The 15,667-nt window shown below is 50.7% G+C and overlaps 6 protein-coding genes across 6 annotated transcripts; 3 read left to right on the top strand and 3 right to left on the bottom strand.

Annotated features, from left to right (window-relative positions):
* Positions 1-688: 688 nt before the first annotated feature.
* On the top strand, positions 689-1,176 carry CTRU02_208917 (proline-rich antigen; the record flags this gene model as incomplete). The annotated part of the gene is made up of 4 exons (XM_036726132.1): positions 689-769; positions 834-904; positions 973-1,035; positions 1,113-1,176. The coding sequence occupies 4 exons, from the start codon at positions 689-691 to the stop codon at positions 1,174-1,176; spliced, it is 279 nt and encodes a 92-aa protein (XP_036582325.1).
* A 595-nt stretch (positions 1,177-1,771) lies between these two features.
* CTRU02_208916 (uncharacterized protein) lies at positions 1,772-3,886 on the bottom strand (the record flags this gene model as incomplete). The annotated part of the gene is made up of 6 exons (XM_070205172.1): positions 1,772-1,942; positions 1,998-2,390; positions 2,454-2,645; positions 2,707-2,820; positions 2,883-3,568; positions 3,628-3,886. 6 exons carry the CDS (start codon positions 3,884-3,886, stop codon positions 1,772-1,774), a joined length of 1,815 nt encoding a protein of 604 aa, XP_070061247.1.
* A 3,547-nt stretch (positions 3,887-7,433) lies between these two features.
* Positions 7,434-7,625, top strand: CTRU02_208915 (uncharacterized protein; the record flags this gene model as incomplete). The annotated part of the gene is made up of 2 exons (XM_036726135.1): positions 7,434-7,469; positions 7,527-7,625. 2 exons carry the CDS (start codon positions 7,434-7,436, stop codon positions 7,623-7,625), a joined length of 135 nt encoding a protein of 44 aa, XP_036582327.1.
* Positions 7,626-8,112: 487 nt separating this feature from the next.
* On the bottom strand, positions 8,113-8,970 carry CTRU02_208914 (metallo-beta-lactamase domain-containing protein; the record flags this gene model as incomplete). Its single annotated transcript, XM_036726134.1, has 1 exon — positions 8,113-8,970. One exon carries the CDS (start codon positions 8,968-8,970, stop codon positions 8,113-8,115), a length of 858 nt encoding a protein of 285 aa, XP_036582328.1.
* A 1,230-nt stretch (positions 8,971-10,200) lies between these two features.
* On the top strand, positions 10,201-12,127 carry CTRU02_208913 (ubiquitin carboxyl-terminal hydrolase 2; the record flags this gene model as incomplete). Its single annotated transcript, XM_036726136.1, has 7 exons — positions 10,201-10,285; positions 10,350-10,586; positions 10,643-10,759; positions 10,852-11,627; positions 11,674-11,881; positions 11,940-11,974; positions 12,026-12,127. 7 exons carry the CDS (start codon positions 10,201-10,203, stop codon positions 12,125-12,127), a joined length of 1,560 nt encoding a protein of 519 aa, XP_036582329.1.
* A 337-nt stretch (positions 12,128-12,464) lies between these two features.
* Positions 12,465-15,532, bottom strand: CTRU02_208912 (nadh-ubiquinone oxidoreductase 39 kda; the record flags this gene model as incomplete). The annotated part of the gene is made up of 15 exons (XM_070205171.1): positions 12,465-12,691; positions 12,754-12,825; positions 12,898-13,015; positions 13,095-13,211; positions 13,272-13,440; positions 13,549-13,593; positions 13,975-14,069; positions 14,124-14,459; positions 14,511-14,669; positions 14,723-14,864; positions 14,918-15,009; positions 15,069-15,163; positions 15,216-15,278; positions 15,332-15,345; positions 15,405-15,532. The coding sequence occupies 15 exons, from the start codon at positions 15,530-15,532 to the stop codon at positions 12,465-12,467; spliced, it is 1,872 nt and encodes a 623-aa protein (XP_070061246.1).
* Between the last annotated feature and the right edge of the window lie 135 nt (positions 15,533-15,667).

Here is a 15,667-nt window from a genome sequence, read left to right as displayed (position 1 = left end):
CTGGTTATCGAGGGCTCTCATGTCCCAGCAGTGGGTTGTTCAAATTCCTCTCCCGTACAATCAACCCGTTGAGACTGTCTTGGATACAGTTGGGTCTGGTTTCACTGTTGAGATGCCCGCGGATTTGTATCGTTCCAAGCTGGTTCCTTACAACATGACAGTTATATCTGCGCTTCGTCATGCCACGACTGCCTCCATGCCTTCGAAATTGCTGCCACACAGGTTCCCTTCGCCACAAGCTACCGATTCTCCATGCGGAAATGTGACCGACGTACGCCTTGTCCCTGAAACGTCACATCCGCTTGGGGTCGCTTCAGTCCCTGGTGACCAGCTTGGCAACCTCCTCATCCTCTCGACCCCGCCTCATCTTCTTCCACTGTCGGCTTCATGTGAAAACTTGTTGGCGTTACTCATGGGGAAGCTCGTGGTCAGAAAGGGTAGGGCAACGAGCTGCGGGGTCGGATATCCCAGATCATTCGTTGACCAGATGTGCCATAATGTATTTGAAAGATCGACAATGCGAGGAGGAAGAAGATGGAGAGGGCGACGGTTGTGGAGGGAGGCCTATATAAAGCCCCAGCAACCTGGCCTGGGAATGTCGTGATCCGTCCTCACGATTGCACAACATCCTACATCTCAGATCAGCCCTGATTCAACAGCCAGAATAAGAACCTCTAAAGACGCCAACATGCAGTTCAAGACCGTCGCCGTTGCCTTCTTCGCAACCCTTGCTGCTTCCCAGGACTTGTCCCTCCTCCCTGACTGCGCTGTACGACACTCTCCTGCCAGCCGTCCCTATTACCGAAGAAAACTAATACAGTCATGACTTACAGCGTCCTTGCTTTGTGGACAACTTCCCCGTGTCCGGATGCGCCTCGCAGACTGACTTTGCCTGCGCCTGCGCGTGAGTAGTCTCACTTAAAACAAAGGCTGATTGATGTCAGCATAGATTCTATTACTGATACTTTGTAGCTCGTCTGCCTACAACCAGGCCGTCACCGGCTGCGTCCTTGGCGCCTGCCAGAGTGCCGACGTGTAAGTGCTTTGGACTTCGCCCTGCGCGACCACCATGCCAGAGAGCCTTGTGAAGCTAACACCATTTGTGCAAACAGTCTTGCTGCCCTCAACTGGGCCACCCAGACCTGCAACTCCGTCGGGGTCCCCATCGAGTTCTAAACTCATCCAAATACCGAAGAGCCTCAGTTGGATGCTATTTTGAAGGTGGTGGCTTGAGCATGTTTCTTTTATGCATGTAATATTCGCCAAACCAAAGGGAAAATAGTGTACAAATCCCGCCCGAGTAGAGCTGCCTCTGGAAATTCGATTGACTGTTTAGGCCACTTTTGTCCCGAATTGGCCTAAATCGTGAGCATTTAACCTGGTTTTATTGTAGCTCAGGAGATATGGCTGGAAGTAGGAATGTCTAGTTCAAGTTGCGCGTGGAATTTAACCGTTATGTACGACGCCAGGAGCCACCCCCATATGCCAATGCCTACTTGCTCGTGACTGTCGCAGTACTTGGACAGACACAGCTCGGGTTGCCACGAAGCGTTTTCTAGAACAAAATTTATGATTAAAACGTCCTTCCGCCTTAGCTAATTAGTCATAAGGGTATCTTTGGGTATTAGGAACCAATAACACAGCGGCGCCCCAGAATGTAGCACTCAAGTGATCTATCGCCACCATGTCTGATGGTTTTGCCGTCGCAATGCTTTACCGCCATCAACATCATTATCATACGAGAGCCCCGGGCTCAATCCCATCGTATCGCTCAAGCAAGTCTATATGGTTGCCGTCCAGCCTCTTTACGCACTGCCCAGCCCTTGATGGCTAGAACTATGACTTCCCAAGCCATCAAAACTCCCACAAGGCCCATGGTCACGGTGTACATGAACATAGCATCCAGCTTGTAGTGGATCATGCCATCGACGGTATCGCTAGCCTGTTTGACTATTAGCTCATTTGACTCTGAACGGAGAGCTTGCCAATCAACTTACACTCGCCATGAATATGATACCACCGGAAATCAGACCAAACGCAGAAAGGAGCTCGGTGGGAGGCCGAGAAGGTAGAACCGATTTGGGAGGCTTCAGGTACATGATCACGTACGTGAAGCCACGCGCGAAGGAGGCACCGGTCAAAAGGTTGCCCCATTGCTTATGGACCATGCTAGAAATCATCGAATGCTGGGTATGCGAGCTCATCATGATTCCCAGGAGGAGAATGACAAGGGCCGGAATCGGGTTGATGGAAAATTCATATTGTTTAGGAGGCTGGAGTATCTCACGCCCTTCTTCGTCGTATGTTCGCTCTGAGTTGAGTGCAGCGGAGTCGATGACAGACGTGTTCAGGAGATCGCGGATGCGGCTAGACTCGATGAGCATGCCAAACTTACACGCCGTGTTAGTGAGACTGTATTTACGCAGGAGACGAAAACTCGGCCAAGAACTTACCAGCCCACCACCAATGAAAAGAACGGTGATGGAGATATGCTCTAAGTCCTGGGCGCTGTATGCCCCTCCCCAGTTACCGAGATGCTCGAGGAAAATATTGGTGGAGCCGTATACAAAGATGAGGGCGCTTTCAACGAACTCCGCCGAGGGCCGCCATTTGCCGTCAGCTCGCTTCGGGCGGACATTCCACGCCTACCGGAACAACAGTCAGCAAAGCGGGCCGGAAACTGCCAGCGACGGGGCCGCAACTTACCCATCCGAGTTCACCGAAACTGCCGGTCCATCGACCGAGGGTCAACAAACCTAGCCAGAAAAAAATTCCACCCTTGATCCAATGCGCTAGTCCGCTGAAGATTCCATTGCCCTCCTGTGCAAAATTAGCATTCTCGCCAGACACCACATGTGCATTGTTTTCTCGCAGTCACTTACAAAGAACCGCCCGTACGCCACAATCCCCAAACATAGCGCAACGGAACCCAAAGGCAAAATAGTCCTGTCAACTAGATTGTAGACAAACAACAATCCCTTCCAAACACGCGACGAAATCTTGCCGGCAATCTTGGCGAGAATCTTGTTGGCCCTGTCGCTGCTGCCAGCCCTAGACATGGGCATGGGCATGGGCAGACCATCTTCTAAATCATCATCGTCCTCAACATACTCTTTGTGATGGGCGTCAGAAACTCGTGGGGAGATCTCGTTCGAGGAGGATGAGCGAGAATGGCTTCGGAGAGACTCGGTGCAGGGTTCGGTACCCTGTCCACTGTCGTTGGAGAGGCGGTACGGATGGGGGGCGAATGGGGATTCGTTGATGCGGTGGTGCTCGGCCATGGCAGCGGTGGAAACAGGGATGAAAGACTGGTACTCGTTCCTGCTGTAATTCTCTCCACTCCCGCTTTTTAGAGCTCCCGCAACTCTTCCAACCAGGCCGATCAGGACCTGTGCTGACACAACCCAGGTCACAAACCAACCAAGCTTGTGGTGCGCGTTGTTGGGATACAAATCGGGGGTACTAGCATTGTAGATTCCCCCCAGAAGCACGCCGAGCGCATTCACAGCAAGGAAGGTGAATTGTAGTGCAAGCGTGTACCTGGAGCGGGCAATCGAGAGCATGACAGCTACACGGCGCACGTTAGTAGTTGGCGCAGCATTCTCGGCGTTACCTTGGCAGACTCACCGACTGGCAGTACGAAAACCCAGGCCAGAACCATGGCTCCAATATGCGCATACATGACACCCGCATGGTCGGCGAGCGCGAAGTATGTGGGGGGATAGCTGCTGTCGGGCTTCGGCTCTTCTGGGCCGCTGCTGTGAGACGACTGGTCCATATCCATATTCATGGCGTCCGTGCCGTCCTCATGGGTGCCGTGAGCGAGAATTAAAGGGACGAGGCCCAGTCCCACGATGGTGGTGAGCTGTCTCAATATCGATCTCATTAAGGGCCCTTGGCGAATGACAAGACTTTTAGTGAGATATCAACGCCGTGGAGGAGAGAGAAGCTGCCGATGGTCTCAGCAGCGCGCAAACAGAGTTTCAGGCTTCTATATCGTCTATGCAAAAAGCAGAAATTTGGAAGGAAGCCAAAAAGAACACTTCACAGGCTGTTGCTCTCCGTGTATGGAAAAAGAGAAACAAGGAGGGGGGGGGGGGCTTTTCATGATGTTCTGGAAGAGCGAAGACGGATTACAAGTACTTCGCAGCGAGTGGAGGCATCCAGCAGATGGAAGAGTAAGAGCAACATCGGAGCGGAGGCCGAGAGAAATCTATTCCTCTGCGACAAGATTCTTGGTAAGGTACGTGAATGGTACTCGCGACGGGTATGGTACGTCAAGGGGCATGACGAGTCCTCTGGGCGGTCATGCCGTCCATGGGCTTCCCTCCGGTGCTTCGGACGGATCGAAAAGGCCCATGGCGTGTTCAATGGGCCTGGCGAACAACGAACGAGGCAAGGCGAATAATCATCGCGATCAAGACGAGGCCAGACCGGGCAGGGTAGGGTCGCGTGTAAGTCAAGGGCTAAAACTGCAAAGGCCGACTCCGAGAGTTCCGGAGGCATCCACGCGTGAGCCCAGCGACCAGCAAAGAGTCGGGCAAAACGACGCCGTGGCGGTACCACAAACGACAAGTACCGGCCCAGTAACTTTAAGCTACGCTTACTGGCAAGCCGTGGATGTGGTGGAGGCAGGAGGTACAGCTGTGACTCTGTCGGGGAACAAGAACTCCATTCTATGAGATTCTCTCTCTCTCTCTCTCTTTTTTTTTTTTTTGTGTGGCTCTTGTTTACATCCTTCTTAGCCTTGTTTAAGTGGGCTGAAAGAGCCGGTGGGGGTGATCAGGGAAGAGCTCTGGTACTGGAGCACCTAGTACGGCTAGCTAATATTGCAGCTTTGGTGCTGGAGTTGCTGAATGGTGGTAGCTCAATAGGTGTGAGTACTACTAATTAGTATGTGTCGGTGTGTGTGTGTAGTGGTAGCAGGGCGCTAGAACGAGTTAGTCGGAGAAACCATGGCAGGGTGCCCTGCATCTTTGCGAGCCGCTTGCCGGTTGGGCTGTGTGCCGCCCTGTGCTATCCGTAATGGCTTCGGGATTCGCATTGGTGACGACATTAGACCCTGGAAGAAAGCTCCAAATGCCCAATGAGAAGGGACGAAGAGCCACTGCAGATTGTAATTTCCGTCGGATTCGAGCAGTAAAAGAGGGCATTCGCAATGGCCGTTTAAGACCTGATGAGTCGGCACTGCCAAATCGGCCGCTTGTACCTACGCATCCAGTCGCCTTACACACTTACTAATTCATACCACCGTTTGCCATACTACTACCGCATCAAGGTATCGTCACCCACCATCACCGGCCTGTTTACTAAAGTATTACCACCACATTGCATGGTACTTTGGTGTTTGCACAAAATGACGCAAGACATGGAGTAACTTGGACCAGTTGTATTTTCCTGAAGCAGCACTTGATGCTTCCATATATGTTTCTCTCATCCACCGCAAGTCCTTCGCTTTTGGCTTTTGTCATTGGGGTCTGGGGAGATGGGAGGGGAAAAGGACAAAATCGACGCAACGGCGGTCCATCATGAACCGTGCCCAGGAAGGAAAAGGAAAAAGCAAAAAAGAATGAGAAATGGGAACACGCGTCTTGGGCCTGGACCACATGCATGGGCATGCATGGGCATGCAGACCGTTTGTGACTCTGTCGGGACCAGCGGGGAGTTTACATTGACTGATTGCGTGAGCATTAAAGGTAGCCTTGGGTCCGCCAAGTTTTGAGAGCCGCCTACCGCTTCCCAAGGTCTGTTGACTTGCTCCTTCTTGACTTCGATAATGTTCGGTTGTCAAATCCCGGCGGTGATAAAATCAATGTCCGACAACAGCCGGCCCCCGCCCCCATTCCACGTAAGATTCTAGCTTTGTCACCGTGGCGCCTCTTCTGTCGGTTGGGCTATACTACTCGCATCAGATATGCATTTGAGTCACACGGGAGACGCGCGCTAATGCAGTGTCATGGATGTCATCCATACCTTACATGTGGAAAGGAAGTTGTACTTGCGAGGTATCCCGTACTGCGTCGTGTACATGGCGCCAGGAAGGTGGAGACGACAAGGCAATGCCAACAACGCTTGCAAACCAGGCTCAAAGGGCGGTCGGTCTTTATTCATCAGAAGTGCCGGCCGACGCGGGAAACGCGAAAGTAACGACACTGGACGGCGACGCTAGTTGTTGGTCGGTTGTCCGAAGCTCCGCCGTGGGCCGCGAAGAATTCGAACGACCAATGCATGCATTCGTTGCATTCTCGACCTACTCATACGTATGTAATCAGTTCCACATCAGATCCAGAATGAGCCAAATAAAAAGAAGCATCGTGACCACGAGGCGCTCTACAAGATTGGAGCCGGTCAGCCCATTTGTAGGGATGCGTGTGTATCTGCAAACATCAACCTCAGACGTTGGATATGCTCATCAGACACATATCGTCTGAACGGCACCTGCAGTGCCTCGGACTTTGCTCGTTGAATGCAGCATGTGATGACACCGTATGTAGATAATTATGTATAGAAATCTCAAGGCTGTCCACGCAGCCAAGAACCATCAATAGCCAGATCATGGTGTTCAAAAGCGATGCAGAAACAGCGATTACGGGCGAGAGCTGGTGTTGGCAAAACCAATGCAGACGTCGCTGCTTGTAATACCAACCAAGTACCAGCTGACGGCAGTTTGTGGTGTCCGTCTTACACCACCACCACCACAACCACCTCCACATGGTACTTACTGGCAGTTGTACAAACAACTGCCACACCAACAACCGCTTACACGGCACCAGCAAATAAGCGAGCCTGCCTCACGCAATACTCATTGAAGAGCCACATTACTAATGCAAGGAGCAAATCGTCTCTTGGTATGACTGAGACATGTGATGGATAAACGGAGGGGGACGAGAAAAAAAAAAAAAGAAGTGTAGAGTAGACAAAGAGGAAAGCAATAATGGCTACTTAGTGATTAACCTCACTGTTCCCACCACCCGCTAAACCACTTTAATATCCACCAGCCCGAATCCTTGCCTCCGATCCGTCCATCAAAATCGTGATCCCGCCATCCCATGGCTGCTCCACACCACGTTGTGGGCTCCTTTCTTTTTTCCTTCTTCGCTCCCGTGGACACCGGAGTCACCACGGAGTCCGACCCGCATCGGTCACGGGATCGCAATCTGCAGCCACCTCAATATCGAACCCATGTCTCAACAGTCTTGTCGGGCCCAGGTTGAAGGACGCCTACACGGAACCCAGATAATAGATCCCACCTTACACTACCTAATAGAGAGCGCATGGGTTCAAAAACTGAAAAAAAAAAAAAAAAAAAAAAAAACTTCCATGAAAGTAAAGCGGCCAGCGCCGATGTTTCGATATTGTTAAAGACCCTTGGGATGTCCCCCCAACACGAGAAACCTATGCTTCATATCCTACTCGCCTCATTTGAGAGCCTCATGTTGACATTACCACATCGGCTCCATCTCAACAAAGTAGGTATCTACCTTACGCACGAATCTGTTCCCCCCGGTGCTCATTGTTCTTTATAGCGCACTCACAGCAGGACTGATGGATGGTTAAAGTATCCATGCAGTTACCTCCTGTTTAGTTGCCATCTAGTGAGAAGTAATAATAAGGCAAAGTCCTGACTGCTCCGTACAAAATCCGATAAAAGCTCCATTGCATTAAAGTCCTGACCCACTGTTACCCTGTTCTGTCACACGTTCAACGTCATCCCGCACTTCCGCTCCATTACAGCGTGGCTTGTCCGAACCTTCCGGGTGCCCTGCTCGCTGGTCTTGCCTCATCAACCCTTGGCCAAGTGCCAGCCGTGCCAGCCTTGCCAAAACAACAGAAAGCCGCGACCCACGCCTGCACGAATTTTTCAAAGGTATTAAAAATAAAATAAAAATAAAACCGCACGACTTTAACATCGTCTTCCGTTCCTCGTCGTGGAGCCTGCCTGGTGCTATCATGATACGATTGACAGCCTGAGAGCGTACGATTACCCCGCCTGATGCTTCAGCTTCGTACGTGTGACCCCTTCAAGACATACCATATCGCGATCGCGGGCTCCCGTCCCCGTCCAAGGCTCGCACATAACCCACTACCCGTCCCAGCATTTCTCAACCCAAACTACAGAGATGATCTATCCTTCCATATCCATCTTTCATCGCTTTGTGAGACTCTTTCTTCCTTCTCAAGCTTGTTGAGAATTTGTATAACTCCGCTACATGCTGGAACATGCAATTCCTCTGGGACGTCGTGATATATAATCTTAACCAGCTCCATGGGTGTCCATGCGTCTGGCCGGCCCTCTGCGGCATCAACATCTCTTTGAGTCCGTAGCGTACGGATAACCTGCTCCTCTCTTGTTTTTCTGTGGTTGATATACTCGGAAATCTTAGCTGGGCCACTATCAATTACCGGCCCGTGACCTGGGTACGCTCTGCCCTTGAACAGATGCCGCATTTTCTCCAGGCTGTTGAGGTATGTCGCTAGGTCTTCGAACACCGCTGTTCCTTGGCCCAGCACATTGTCTGCTGTAAACATGGCGTCCTCCTCCTCCAATACAAAGACCATATGGTCCACCGTGTGTCCCGGAGTGAAGACAGCCGTGAGGCTGACTCCGTCGACGACGAACTTTTGACCATCCTCGATGTCCAATTGGCTCTCGTCGGGCTGGTTCTTGAATATTTTAGAATCCGGGTAAAGGTCCAGCAGATGTCGAATGCCACCCTGATGGTCTCGGTGCCAATGTGTGATCAGAACAGTCTCAATGGTGGCCTGCTCCTTTTCCAGGGTGGATTTGAGAGCTGTTATCCAGGACGGCATGCCCTCGCCGGTATCAATCAATATGCGACGATTGCCCCGGCCAAGCAGATATGTGTTTGTACCTTGTAGTGTGAATTTACCCGGGTTGCCGCCCAAGATACGAATGCAGACCGGACTGAGGCGCTCGACCTCGGGCAGTGAAGCGAGCTGAGTGGCCATTTTGACGTTGCTTGTGTGGGTGATAGAGTTGATATATATGTGACCGTTTGTTGGGTAGCAGTATGGTCGTCTTAGTCACAGACCAGCTGTTTTTAAGTAACAAGTTGAAAATACGCTTCGAAACGTACCCCAGCTCATCTCATACACACGTTTTTGTTAATGTCACAATGAAGAAGAAGGAGTGGGGATACGGAATTGGAGTATCAGGATACGAGTAAACCAAGCTGTGGTACACTATAACGCAATCGAGGGGTCGCAGCCAAGATGCCGAGGTTGATTATGAGTAGCTGGGAATGGGGAAATGGGATGGCTTACTTAAGCAAACAGTGCTGTTGATTAATGGGAAGATAGGCGAGCGAACGGAACCATCCGGTGTAACTCGAGCAGTGAATCCATTGGTTGCGATACCAGTGACCTCACCTTTCCTGGCCCGCCTTGATCCCGGCCATCTCCACTAAAAAGTTCCCTCTTGAGCCCTGAAAGCCAGTGTTGTGAGTAGGAATTCAGGGGCATTGCGGCACGCGGATAAGGCATGTCCTTATCGATAAGAGTATCCCCCGATCAGGTGCCGATAAGCTGGAATTATTGCTGTTGGCCGCTCTTGCTCTGGTACGACCAAAGGCTATTCTTGTCTGTGCACACGGCGTCAGCTCCAACATTTCCATCTTCCAGGGATTGTCCAACCCGCGAATCGCTCTTGCCCGTTGATCTCCAAGTGTCATTCGATTGCTGCACTCCGAGTCGGATTTTCTCCTCATCTCGTCGCCTTGAGACCCTTGGATTGTTATCTCGTGAGCAGCGGCACCTTTCAACTCCTGACTTGCGCCATTGAGCGGCTTGAACACCATCAATCAGCGCGACAAAACAAACCCTGGCCCATAACGCAACGAACCTTAGCTTCACTATATTGGCTTTTAGTAGAGGTGAATACTCCGCTGAATTTTCCGAGTTTCAGTTGAACAAGAATCATTAAAGCTGATAGTTCTTGCCATTGCCCCAGGTTCTACTGTGTAGTTCCACCTGCAGCCGTTGCAGTTCTGCGACCACCCTCCTGCCCATCGTCAACGGCCTCAGTATCCTTTGCATCGCGATCAACTGTTTTCCAGCCGTCTCAACCCTACAGCCCAAAGGAAATACCACCGATACTGCCCCTAAACAACGAAAGAGGCCTCGCTAGAATAGAAGCATAAATCGATCGACGACGGGCCAGTCGGATATCCACACGTCAAGATGTCGGCGCGACCAACAACACCAATGTCTCCAAAGACGGCCAGGGTCAAGTCACCAGTCCCTGGTACACCAGTATTTGGTTGTGGTTCGTAGGCCCTTCAACTTGCGGCCTTTTATGCGACTGTATGGACAACGCTAACTGATCGTAGAGCATGTCCAAAGGATGTTTTCGCAGTCCCAGGATGCCATGAACTTGTCTGTATATCATTATAAGATGATTCTGAAAAACATCTTTGAGCAGACCCCCATTGTACCACAGACATCCAAGAACGCGGACGGCCTGGTTATGACTTCCCTCACCTCCAACTATCTTTGCCTCCAGTGCTCGACGATAGTGACTGAAGAGGACCGTCTGAAGCACGGCACAAAAAAACAACATCGCTTTTGTATGCACACACCGCTCAAAAAACTCTCAACCCCCAGCTATGGCAATCGCTAACTTTTCTAGATGTTGATTCTCGCAGTGGCGCCCTCTATTGCCAGATATGTGATGACTTAGTCTGGGATCCTACACTCGAGGAACTACGTGTGCGGAAGATGGGCACTGGAACTTTTTCAAGTAAGTTAGATATGATATACGAATCCTCTGACTTAGTTGTCATCATCTCATCTGGTCCTTGTTTGCCAGACTTACATTAACGATTGTCACAGGCCGTAAGAGAAAGCATGATGAAATGTTCTCTGACAGCATCAAGGACAACCCCCTCTACATCTCTACAAACACAACAACAGCCTCTTGCAAGGCTAACGGTTTGCGGGGCATTTATAACGCTGGCGCCACTTGCTACCAGAACGTGGTGCTGCAGAGCTTTCTTCATAATCCGCTGCTGCGTAATTTTTACCTCAGTGATGGACACCAAAGCAACGACTGCGGCGTACCTAACTGCTTGAGCTGCGCAATGGATGACATGTTCCAAGACTTCTATGCCGTTGAAAATACTAACGGTTTCACGGCGGCAAGTATTCTCTCTGGATTCTGGATCTCGGAGAAGAAGGCGTTTGAAAACCTCGTAACCACAAAGGAGCAAGACGCCCACGAGTTCTTTCAGTTCCTCGCCGAGGAGCTACATGAACGTAACGGAGATGGCAAAAAACCAGAGACCGGTAGTGAGCACAGTTGCAACTGCATCATTCACCAGACATTTTATGGCAAGCTGCAAAGCTCCACGACATGCCAAAACTGCAGCGGGGTAACAAATACTGTGCAGTCGTTCCTTGATCTGAGCTTGGGGCTTGAGAATATGGCCCACAAGAGAAAAAAGGGCGGCCAGAAGATTCCAAGCTTGACGCTACAAGAATGCCTAGATGAAGAATACGTTAAGTATGATAAGTGCGAGTATCGTTGCCACAACTGCAACGGGATGCAGCAAGCACGAAGAAACACCAGCATTAAGCGTCTGCCTAACGTGCTTGCTATTCAGCTGAAGGTTTGTGATAGACCCTGGGCCTCAGAAAATGGATGGTACTTACAATTTTGAAAAGCGCTTCGAGTACAAGCAGGGTCGCCACGACAGAGCGCCATCAAAGATCGATACGGTGGTTAATTTCCCTTTGCAGCTCAACATGTTGCCATATACGAGTAGAGGCAGGGGTGCCGAAGCAAAGGATGCGGTCGAGCTAGGTAGATCTTGCACGTACGACCTGCTCAGTGTTGTTGTTCATGTTGGTGAGATTGATACCGGTAAGTCAACTACGGAAAAAAAAGAGTATAGGTGATGAAAACTGAGTCCGACAAACAGGCCATTACGTATCTTACTGCCGAGTAGGCGACCAGGCAAGTACCAAGCTGCGAATGTCTTGAACACGTCGGCTGACTCTACCATAGTGGTTTAAATTCAACGATCACAAAGTCGAGATGGCATCCAAGTCAGATGTCCTCAGTACGCAGCCTTACCTACTCTTTTATATTATTCGTTCTCTTTCGTAAGAAGATGAACGAACGGCGCGCCTTATGCTGAGCATTTTATGAATGATACCGACAAGGAGAGGCAATGGCCCAGACTGATAGTGGCGGTCGAAAGGGAGAGTATGTGGACTAGCATTATGTCGGCGTTGGAAAGAATCGTGGTCTCACATCAATTTGGGGCTTGGGTCCGGCAGACAGAACCGCATTGGATGGTAGGCATTAGCATCATATACCTGGCGATCAGGAAACCGTCTTTGTGTAGAAAAGCGAGAAATCAGCGAATGTACTATTAGTTCATCTAGGTGTTGCCCTCGATGCTTCAGTACTTGGATATCTGAGAAGGGATATTGCGTCTTCATCAACTCGCTTCCATCCGCCATTTCCAGTCTTTGCACTCGAAATTGGCATAGCAGTAAAACTCATTGCTCAGACCCCTGGCATGCTTCGGTTCAAAGGTCGTGGTCTTGACACCGAAGGCCTTGTATACTTTGGTAACTAGGTTCTCCATCCTTTCACCGGTGCACACAATTACCCGTCCCTTCGAGGCTACGTCGGGCTTCATCATCCACCGCACTGTCATGGCGGCTGCAGAGTTGTTAGCAGGCATGATTTCCGGCAAGGGCTTATACAACTGGTGGCTCTCTTACCCTTGGTCTGGCAGTCCTCGCTGAGGAAGGGCGGGTCGCATACAATACGGTCGACGGCGCTCTTGAGCTCGGCTGAGCAGTCGTTGCAGTCAGCGGACTGTTTAATTCAAGGTACGGGTTTATGTGTCTGGGGAACAGTCTTACCTGGGAGCTTGAAAGGTTGTTGGAAATCGTAGAAGACAAATTCGGGGAAAACATTGAAGCGCATGTCGTGCTCCAGGAGAACTACCTTCGGCCGTCCTTGTGCCTGGCCGCGCGCGTTCTGTCCCAGATTAGTCCACGCCTGCCAAGGGGATGATGTTATGGAATATAATAGGCAGCCACGGCATTTATAAACGTACCAACAAGTTTCGCAGAGCAACAAACACACTCGGCGCAGAGACAACGCCAATGGTGGTTCCCTCATCAGCTCCCTCAAGAAGCTGACCAGCAATTGATTTTGCTGTTTCATCGGAATACTAAAGGATCTCTCAATGAGTATTGGCTCTTGGTCATTCTCGTGGTAAGGTCAGTCATACCCAGAACTGCGACTCGTTCCAGTCTTCAGTGAAAGCCTCCATTGATAGAGGGGCTCCGCCCGCGGCATTGGCCTCGGCTTGGGCCTTGAGTTTCTCAAACTTCTCTTGGTGAGCATCTTTTTCGGCATTGAACTCGGCTAGTGCCGCAAGGGCGTGCGAGGAGAGTGTGCTGTGTCATGTGTTAGTTCCTTTCTGCGACGGCTCGCGCTGGCTTGTTGCTTGGTGGGGTTGGTGCTCCTGCTGCGAAAATTTCGGATGCTGTGGAGGAACAACTCACAGGGGCTCATCGTCGCTGTCAGAGTTCGTCATGTTGAATTTTTCCCTAGGCTGTATGTAAAGTGATACAAAAATGGGCGGTTATCAGTTGTAGCAGTACGACTGCTGGCGAACACGGTGGAACAATTGCAGGATGAGATAGGGCGTTGATGAGTGTGTGTGGAGGACCCAGTTTGAGGCTTATGAGTCTAGGTGACCCTCAACGAATCAGCTAGCACGAATTAACTTTCCTCCTTTGTAGGCTATAGCAAACAACTACAGTAGCAACCCATTCGTCACATTTAAGACAAAATTTTCGTACAAGATACATTCAAAACTGTACATGGATTCCTCGACTTTTGCAACTGTCTAGCTGACTACTATTTACACTCTAAACGATTGGCTGGCCCAGAATCAACCCCCTTAAACAAATAGAATCCAGGCTTACTGGTCGTCGAGAACGTGCAAGTACTTGCGCTCCTCTCTCTTCTCCTTCTCAGTCGCTGGGGGAAGGTCGTAGAAGTTACCGCTGCGGAATCCTTGCTACAACATAGTTAGCATTTGATATCCCCGGAAAAAACTCCTAATTAATCTTACCAGGTAGTGGTATGTGAACTTGGCAATGTCACCAGGCTCCATGCCAAGGTCCTTGAAGGTCTTGGCCGTCTCATCGATCTCCTGATCAATAAACTCACGCTCGATTTCGTCGGCGGACATGGTGGGCCACCAAAGGTATTTGTTCAGGAGTGCGGCAGCAGGCTGGAGAATCTTCTTGGGGACATTGATGTGGCGGCGCTTCTTGAAGATTTCACGGTCAACATACTCGGCAATCTCGGCCATCGAGTAATTCTTAGGACCGTAGAGCTCAAAAGTCTGGCCTGCCGTGCTGTCATCGTAGAGCATCAGCTCTAGAGCCTGACCGATGTCGATGGACTGCGGTTGTTAGATTTCAAGTGAAAATGAAAGTCATTCATGAGGACGCACGTGGACGGGCCAGAATCTCTCTTGCATGTTGTTGGCGGTGAAGAGGTTCATGACACTAGCAAGCTTAAGGAGGAGGTTGTCCTCAAAGCCGAAGACCGGCGCCGGTCTGACGATGGTGGTCTCGGGGTAAATGCTGCGGGCAACCTGCTCTCCGCGGGCCTATACAGGTGATTAGCTCAGTATCAATGGTGCATCGCTGCGAGTTGCTCGACCTTGGTACGATAGAACTCAGAGGGTGAGTCCAAGCTGGCGTTATAGCTGGAGACATGAATGAACCGATCCACGTCATACTTGGCCACAGCCTCGGCTATGCGCTCAGTTCCCTCAACGTGGACATCCTCCAAAGAAAAGTTCCTATGCGCAATCTTAGCCACTACTACCAACTCTGGATTGTCAGGATAACCTACTTAGTAGGGTAGTTTCGGCCAACCAAGTTGTAAACCACATCCGAGTGTCTAACACTTTCTTCAATAGACTGGGTGTTTCGAAGGTCGTATTCCTGCCGTCAACTTTAGTTGTTGCTCCCCATCAAAGCTTGATATTACAGAAAGATCGTACAATGAAGACAACTCGGCCAAGGTCACCAGCGACCTTAAGATGGCGCTTGGCCATTTCCTCACGGAAGGGAATTACAACGGTGCATCCTTGACGGGCTGTCACATACGGTTAGATGAGTCGCCGCATGCGGAGATACTTAGCTCCTACCAAGTCTGTTCACGATATATCGTCCAACCTGGCCCGTTGCGCCAAATACCGTCGCAGTGTGTCCTGTAAATCGTTCTTAGATGAGCCTTTCCGTGATCGAATAGGATTACGCATACCACCGAGGGAGTGTCTGAGAAGGATAGTTGGTCAGCATCGTTCTTGTACGTCACAATTGATCGGTTTGCTCACCTTCCGCCCTGGGTTCGCAGGATAGGCTTGCCAGTCCTGGTGATGGCGACATCAGAGATAGGCTGCCTTCTCAGGACATTGTGCGCAACCTTCTGGGTTGACCGCACGGCGGTCGGAAAGGAGGCCATTGTCAGATATCGAGACAGCAACGAAATAGTGCGGTGGCCTCCCAATTGACTGGCAATTGAATGCTTCAACACAAGCCAAAAGCTCCAAAGCAGCGAGCTTGATCCAGAATCCCGGAGAGAAGGGAAGAGGGTCAC

The sequence above is a fragment of the Colletotrichum truncatum genome (genome assembly GCF_014235925.2).
Source record: "Colletotrichum truncatum strain CMES1059 chromosome Unknown Contig_0005, whole genome shotgun sequence".
Lineage (NCBI taxonomy): Eukaryota > Fungi > Ascomycota > Sordariomycetes > Glomerellales > Glomerellaceae > Colletotrichum > Colletotrichum truncatum.
Note: the sequence above shows the minus strand (reverse complement) of the source record. Positions and strands in the feature narration are given on the sequence as shown.